Raw genomic sequence first — 8,695 nt, 5'->3', positions numbered from 1 at the left:
CCCAAAAAAAAAAAAAAAAAAAAAATCCTTTCCTATTCTCAACCACTTATTTCATTCCCCAAACCCTAATTATGCCACTAAGGAGATCTATGTCGGAACCTACCCGGGACGAGATACAGTGAGATTTTTCGACTTCAACAGAGGTTCGCGGAGATTGATGATGAAACCCAGCGGAAATTACCCGTGATCGGATAAGTCGAGGAGGAGAAAGAGACATGGATCTGAATCTCATTCGTAGGGATGAATTCAGTGGTGAGGAAGACAAAACCCCTCACTTTGGAATTTAGTATCAGAGGAGACCAATAGAAATGGCTGCATATGGAGGACACGAGGATTTTGGTATCAAAGTGGACCTACAAGAGTTTGATGGAAGTATGAATCCCAACGATTTCATTGAATGCTATAATCAATTAAGAAGATATTTGGGTATAAAGAAGTGCCAGAGGATAAAAGAGTGAAGCTTGCAGCCATTAAGTTGACGCCGAGCTCTTCCTTGTGGTGGGAAAAATTGAAGACAGAGAAAGGGAGAAGGCAATGACAAAATTATTAAATGAGAAAAGATGAGGAAGAAAATGCATACGAAATACCTACCACCTCATTACCATAGGGATATGTTTTTGAGACTCCATCACCTGAAGCAAAGAGACCTATCAGTGGAGGAGTTCACGACGTAGTTTGACCATTTCAGATGAACTGTGAGTTGATCGAGCCATAGGAACACACCATTGTCCGTTATCTTGGGTCTGAAGTCCACTATCAACAACGTTGTGCATTCACAGCTATATTGTCACTGAGAGATGACCAGACCTTAGCCTTGAAGGTGAAAATAGAAACAGAGCAGGCAACAGACCTCATTAAGCGACAATCCTCATTCAGGCAATCACCTGCAGCTATAGCTACTGTCAAGGGTGCCCATGGAGGAGTTGGAAAGATAGGATAGGGAAGTGATAAGTCAGATCTGAGTGGAAAGAAGCCATAAAAGAGTAGCTCACCCGGTACAGTGTCTATCAGGAGATGTTTTAGATGCCATGGCTACGGGCACATAGCCCCTTTACAAGCCGAGTTGTTTAGTTCACAGAGTATGGCGTCGTCGAGGAGGTGGAGGAAGAGGAAGCAGAGGAGAACCTAGAGTAGAATTTCAACTCCAAGGGGACGAGGAAGAGATGCTCGTTATACGGCGAGTCCTACATATGGAGCTAATAAGTATCATTCATGGCCGAGACAATATTCACACCATGTGCACGATGAAGGGCAATGTTTGAAGTTTGATTACAACGGTGGAAGCCGTGAGAATGTAGTATCCACATTGATGGTGAAGAAACCTTGATTGGTAACAAAGAAGCATCCTCAATCCTACTCGCTTGGTTGAAGAAAGGAAACAAGATACACGTGGATCAACTGTGTTTGGTAGTATTTTTGATCGGAGACCGGTTATAGAAGCAAGTGTGGTGCAGTGTGGTTTTTATAGACGCATGTCATATTCTGTTGGATAGGCATGGCAGTTCGACCGCAAGACCCAACACGATGACTTCAAGAATACTTATTCATTTTAAAATGTTGGAAAACAAATCATGATATTACCTGTCAATGATGAAAGAGGTATAAAGAACACAGAGGAGGCATTAGCTTCAAGAGCTACCTTCATGCAGTCGGTCAGGATGCTTTAGTAGCAATGGTGTTGGTCCGACTTGAGGGAATTAAGGAGAGTGAGATACTAACACCTATACAACCACTGCTATGTGATTTTGAGGATGTGATGACAAACAGTCCTCCAGAGGGATTGCTGCTACTGAGGGACATTTAAAATGCCTTAGATCTCATACCCTTATCAGTGTTACCAAATCGGCTTGCCTGCGAAGTACATGAGTTGTAATGACAGGTAGAGGATCTCCTCGCAAGAGGATTAGTCAGAGAGAGTCCCAATTTGTGTGTTGTTGCCGCCTTGATGGTACTCAGGAAAGATGGTTCGTGGCAGATGTTCATTGACTATAGGGTCTTCAACAAGATTACCATCTATTATCATTTCTCCATACCTCACATGGATGATCACTTGGATCAGTTGCACGAGCCTTTCTCTTTTTTAAGGTCGACTTATGCAGTGGGTACCGCTAGAACTGGATGAAGCCATGGGACGAGTGGAAGACTACTTTAAAGACCCGATATGGATTATACAAGTGGACAATTATGCCTTTCAGATTGTTTAATTTGACCATCACATTCATGAGGTTGATGAATCTGGTGGATTGGGCCCACATCGGGAATTTATGGTGGCGTACTTCGACAAAATTCTGGCATACAACCAATCCGAGGATGAGCACTTGTACCACCTGAGGACGGGCTTTGAGGTGTTGCGATCAGAAAAACTATACTCCCATCGAAAGAATTGTCACTTTATGACAACACCGATATGTTTTTTGGGTTATATTATGTCTAGTGCAGACATTTAAATGGATTCTACCAAGATCGAGACCATTATATGTTGAATTGCACCGCAATCTTTCACCAAGCTGTGATAGTTTATGGGACTAGCAACATTTTATAGACGATTCATTAGGAGCTTCAGTACCCTCACCGCTCCCTAATAGAGCTATTGAAAGGAGAGAAATTTGAATGGACAGATGCAACTTAGAACAACTTCAACACGCTGAAGGGGAAGGTGACTCAGGCACCAATTTTGGCATTACTGGATTTCAATCAACTGTTCGAGGTATTGATGTGTCTAACGTGGGGATAAGAGCAGTGCTGAGCTAGGGAGGTCACCATATAGCCTTTTTCAGTGGGAATTTGAATGAGTCCAGGAGAATATATTTGACGTATGACAAGGATTTCTATGTTATTGTGAGAGCTCTTGAGCATTGGCACTACTATCTACTGAAGAGTAAGTTCACTTTATTCACGAATCATGAGGCCTTGAAATTCTTGAACAACCAGAGAATGCTGAAGGGCCAGTACCCATCTTCGGTGCAGCTCTTAGCGTCGTTCTAGTTTGTTCTTAAGCACAAGGCGGGGAGCCAGAACGCGTAGCAGACTCACTGAGCCGTCATCACTTGCTGATCATTGAGATGCAGGCTCAAGTCGTAGGCTTTGAGATAGTGAAGGAGTTGTACGAGACAAACAATGATTTAGGAAAAATTATGGAGCGGAAGCCTATCGGGGAATACTGCAGGGTTGATGGTAATTTGTTTTACCAGAGTAAGTTGTGTTTTCCTTGATGTTTGCTGAGGGAGTCCAATGTTCATGAAGCCACAGTGGAGGACTTCTAGGATATTTTGTTAGAGATAAGACTCTCATTTGTGAGAGAACACTTCTTTTGGCTTTGACTGACTAGAGATGTGGAGCGGCGTGTCAAATAATATCGGATTTGTCATATGGCCAAAATTTGAGACATAAGGTAGGACTATACAACCAATTATCTGTACCGGAGACACCATGAGGAGATGTTAGCACAGACTTTATGGTGGGCCTTTCAAGGGCCCAACAGAATAAGGATTCCATTATGGTTATTTTGGATCAATTTTTGCAAATGGCGCATTTTGTACCCTACTACTTGACATTGGATGCATTGTTTGTGTTGGATGCATTGTTTGTTACTGACTTATACTTTAGGAAGTTTGTGAGGCTGCATGTGATACCCATGACCTTCACTTCCGACAGAGATGTCAAGTTTTTGAGTCACTTCTAAAGGTCCCTGCAGGGGAAGCTAGGCACTAAACTTCAATTTACTTTCGCAGCTCACCCACAAACGGACAGTCAAATGGAGGTAGTAAATAGGAGCTTTGAGAGCCTTTCGAGATGCTTTGTTGGGAAGAGTATCAAGAAGTGGGATTTACTTCTAGCTCAAGCCAAGTTTGCTTACAATAGATCCGTGAGTCAGACTATGGGACACACCCCATTTGAGGCTGTATGGGCGCAACAAGCTCATTCCGCTTTAATTAGTACCTCTTTTGCCGACATCAGAGATTAGTGAGGATGCTGAGGAATGAGTACGTCAGATTCAGAAGCTCCACTAGGAGGTTGGAAAGGAGATCACCAAGAAGAACCACAAATACCATGCACAGGCAAATAAGACTAGGAGCATGGTGACGTTTGAAGAGAGGGATCTAGTGTGGATCCAGTGCATTTCCAATGGGAGCATTCAAAAACTCAAGCCCAGAGCATGTGAACTTTTCAGAATCTCTGGAAGTTGAATGAAAATTCTTATAAGATCGATCAGCCAGTGAACTACAATGTTTTCACTACGCTTATTGGCTCGGACTTGCCATTGTACTACGAGGGCCAGAAGCTTCGACGAATGAAGTCGAAGCTCCCGCAACCCCGTGAGACTAACTTGGGGGTTCGGGCTGAACCGGCTCGACCGGTTTAGCAAGGATGTGGCTGGTCTAGCAAGGAGGTTGAATTGGTTGGCACTAATTAGGGCTAAAGGTTATGGCGCCCCTCTCCCCTTCCCTTCCTAGTTATCTCTTCTATAAATGTGTTGCTTTGTTGTTTAGGGTTGAGTCTTCATTTGTTGTTTTCAGGTTTCTCGCTGCTGGCGCGGTCTCCTTTTTTAGGGCTGTATCCGAGGAAAGTCAGTGCTCCGGTTGTATCCTGCTCTGAGGTGGTAGTTATCTCTACAAATCCTCTCTGTTTTTCCCTTCCCAACTTGTTGCCCTCTACCCTGCGCTCCCCACCTTCCCGGCTATTGCCACTAGTCTTCCTGCACCAAACAGTCCAAACCTGCTGCCACCAGTCCTTCCTACACTCCTTCCTGTTGCTGCCAACCTTCCAAACCACCCTCATCTACTTTTGCCACCTTTCTAGCAACCCGACCTGCTGCCGCCTTCCCTTCCTGCAACCTTACCTGCTGTTGTAACCTTCCAAACCACACGCACACCTGCTGTGCAGCCGGGGTTCATCACTTTCACCCTCACACTAAATTCTCGTTTGTGCTTTGTATTATTTTTTTTCCAGTTTTAAGAACTTTTGCTCTGATTCCTTCGAATTTTCAACAATAATATTCATGTTCGATTGTTTTTTTTGCTTTGATTCCCTTTCCGTTTTTCATGAATCGATTCATTTGTTGTCACCTGTAGTAGTTTGCATCTTAATTCCATATTTACTGTTATCAATAAATTTGAAGATAAGCAACTTTGTAAACTTTACATCTCCCTATTTTTCTGTCCAGTTGAGCAAGATTCCCGGTAAATAAGGTTTTGCTAACTTTGACATTTTGATTTGCCCCTCATGGTCATATACGTCTTTTTTTTAAACAAAAAAAGAAATCACGGACATCTTTAATTTAAGGCTCATTTGAGGAAACTTTTCTGCTACTTCTCGTTTCAAAAAGAGGCTTTCTTCAGTTTATAAGTTTTTTGGTTATTATACTTCATTAGAAACGCTTTAAAAAAATTCATTTTTTTCCAATTCGAGCCTTAACTTTTATCAAACTTTAAAAAGCTGCTTTTGAAAAAACAAATTTTAACAGCCTTTTTTAAAAGGGGAATACTAACCAAAACAAAAGCCTTAATCTTAAATGTTGACCCAAGATAAATCCTATTGCAAGCAGAGTTCAGTTCCTAGGTTTTTCAACTTTAAGAAGTTCTGATGTCATTGAAGTGAAATAAAATTTGAAGTTTTGATATAATAGGAGTGACCTCTACCCATTAGCTTTAATTTTTTTGATCAATGAATTCTCATTTATTAGACTGTCAGGCTTAAGTTAAATCTCCAGTGTTCCACCCTCCTAACAATTAGCTTAATCTTCTTGGACCGATGACGAAATTTCTGTAGTTGACATATGAAGATTATTGTCTCAAATTTAGAAGTGTAAATTTGGAATTGTGGAAACTTTCTTAATCTTTGGATCTATTCTTTACAGAAAAGAGCGGCCATCATGCAAACTATTGTATGTTACACCAGAAAGGATAGCTGGAAATATGTCATTCATGGATACCCTGAGATGTCTACACCAGAAGGTGGCTGTTTTTTTTTTATTTGTTTTTTAGAGATCTGATTGGGTATTTCATTAAAGTGTGTTTTCTTCAAATTTTGATATATAAAATTTTGCTAACTTTTGTTCAGATTGATGGTTCTAATATTTTCTTTCTTACAGGGTCTTCTTGCAAGATTTGTAATTGATGAAGCACATTGTGTTAGGTGATTAATATGAGTTGATCGCACAAATGCCTGTTTATCTTTAGGGATATTTATATACATACCCCCCAATTCTTATGTATCTAGATATCTAAAGCCTAAACTTTATTTTTTAGATTTATACCACCCAAATCTTTTATATGACATAAAAAATACCACTATTTTATCTTTTGAAAAGTGAAATACACCATTTCATGCATAGTTAAGGCGGCATGTATGGAAAAATTGAAGTTTGGGTGTTAGATATTTGAATAGTTATGAATTGAGTGGTATGTATGCAAATCTTCGTTATATTAAGTGCTTTCTGATAAAAAGTCTGTAGCTAGTAAATTTTCCTTATATTGCTTTCAGCCAATGGGGACATGATTTTCGACCAGACTATCGAGAACTCAGCTGCCTCAAACAGAACTTTCCTAGAGTATCTCTCATGGCACTAACTGCAACTGCCACTCACTCTGTTCAGAAGGTATTAAAAGGAGAGAAGTGTTCCCCTGATTCTTTTTAGAGGTCCATTTTAATCTCAGTCTATAAAAATGTCAATATTCCCATGCTCTTTTAATGGGAATTAAAATAGTTATCCCTTGAAACTGTTTCAGCCCACATTAAAAGAATCTAGGGACTAATTTGTCACTTTAATAGACTCTTGGACTAAAATGGCCCCATGTTGTAAATAGCCGGGACTATTTTAACACTTTACTCCTATTAAAACAGTAATTTTAGTTTCCTCTTGGGTTAATATTAAGTTGATTAGTAAAATATTATCATCAAATTCAGGACATTTTAAGCACATTAAGGATTCCTGGTGCTGTTGTTCTCGAGGCAAGCTTTGATAGGCCTAAGCTGAAGTATGAAGTTGTTGGAAAGTGCAAAGATTCATTGAAACAACTTGGACAAATGATAAAAGACCGTTTCAATAATATGTGCGGGATCGTATATTGTCTTTCCAAAAGCGAATGTGTTGAGGTTTCAAATTACTTGAATCAGAAATGTAAGATAAGAACTGTTTATTATCATGCTGGTTTGGCGGCTCGTCAGAGAGTTACTGTTCAAAAGAAATGGCAGAGTGGAGAGGCTTATGTCGTCTGTGCTACTGTTGCATTTGGAATGGGAATCGACAAAGCGGATGTTGTGAGTTCCGCTAAATTTTTAAAAGAAGAAAAAAAAAACATCAAAATGGTCCCTGACTATTTATAAGAGAAAAATAATTCCAGACTATGTAAAATGCTATTTTGGTCCCTAGACTCATTAAATATGAACTAAAACTGTCCTGTTGGAGGGCCTTTTTGGTTCCTATTTAAATAGTTTGAGGTAAGATTTACAGACATTCCACCCAATTCATAGGTATTTACATATCTAACACCTAAAGTTCAATGTATACATATGTGCTGTCTATTTCACTTTTTAAAAGTTAGAATAGTGGTATTTTTTTGTGATATTAAAATTTTGGGTGGTATAAATGTAAAAGGCAAAATTTAGATGTTAGACATGCTCATAGGAATTGTGCAGTATGTATGTAAATGGCCATAGTTTTAGTAAATTGGTCTTTTATATAGTTTGGGACCATTTTAGCTCCTTGCAAACAGTCAGGGGACCATTTTTCATCCTTTCTCTCATTTTCAAAGTATTATTTGTTTTTGTATTTGAAAGCTCTTAACGAGAATTTGCTCTTTTTTGCCATGCAGAGGTTTGTGATTCACAATACTTTGTCGAAATCAATTGAGAGCTATTACCAAGAATCAGGGAGGGCTGGAAGGGATGATCTTCCTGCAGCTTGTGTTGTACTGTACCAGAAGAAAGATTTCAGTAGGGTTGTCTGCATGATTAGGAGCGGGCAGGGCTTCAAAAGCCAGAGCTTTAAGACAGCCATGATCCAGGCAAAGAAAATGCAAGAATATTGCGAGTTAAAGGTATATTGAACTCCTTCAAAACCATTTGGGATTACTTTTGTTTTTTTTTTTAATTTTTTTTTGTTTTTTTAATTTTTCACTTAAAATCATATATATTTTGTTAACATGTGTGACCATACTAACTTGTATGTTTTAAAATGATTAGCTGTTTTTGAAAATACTCGGAATAACTTTTAGGTGTTTTGAGTGTTTTTTTAAAAAAATTAATTTGCTTTTGAAAATAAAAATAAAAGAACGCAAAAAATGCACTAAACAAACATGTTTTTAAAATAGAAGTAAAAAAAAAGAAGCAAAAATGATTCCAAACAAGCCATTCACTATTTGACATTATGTTTTTTGTCTCTCATATTGATTGTAGTTTTAGGACATGATTCTACGAGTATTTTAAGCTCAATTTGGATTGAATCTGTATATTATCTCAGTTAAGATTGAAGAATGAGCAGCTCAAATCATGCATAAAATAAAGGGGCATTTACATACATACCCCTCAATTTCTATGTATTTACATATTTAACACAAACTTCAATTTTTACATGAATACCACCTTGCCTGTGCATAAAAAAATATATATTTTACCTTTTAAAAGTTAAAATGGTGATATTTTTTATGCGGTATAAATGTAAAAAGCAAAATTTAGATATGAGATATGTACATCA

At 38.8% G+C, this 8,695-nt stretch overlaps 1 protein-coding gene across 1 annotated transcript in view; it reads left to right on the top strand.

Moving 5' to 3' along the window:
* Positions 1 to 8,048, top strand: part of LOC110031106 — a 59,224-nt gene extending 51,176 nt beyond the window's left edge. The window contains exons 10-14 of the mRNA XM_020734151.1: positions 5,858 to 5,954; positions 6,092 to 6,135; positions 6,484 to 6,598; positions 6,907 to 7,260; positions 7,815 to 8,048. Coding sequence (XP_020589810.1) covers positions 5,858 to 5,954; positions 6,092 to 6,135; positions 6,484 to 6,598; positions 6,907 to 7,260; positions 7,815 to 8,048 — 844 coding nt within the window. The remainder of the gene's footprint in view (positions 1 to 5,857; positions 5,955 to 6,091; positions 6,136 to 6,483; positions 6,599 to 6,906; positions 7,261 to 7,814) is intronic.
* The last annotated feature ends 647 nt before the right edge of the window (positions 8,049 to 8,695 follow it).

The sequence above is a fragment of the Phalaenopsis equestris genome, unplaced genomic scaffold, assembly GCF_001263595.1.
Source record: "Phalaenopsis equestris unplaced genomic scaffold, ASM126359v1 Scaffold000768, whole genome shotgun sequence".
NCBI lineage: Eukaryota > Viridiplantae > Streptophyta > Magnoliopsida > Asparagales > Orchidaceae > Phalaenopsis > Phalaenopsis equestris.
The sequence above is the reverse complement of the archived record's forward strand: the minus strand, read 5'-3'. Positions and strand labels throughout refer to the sequence as shown.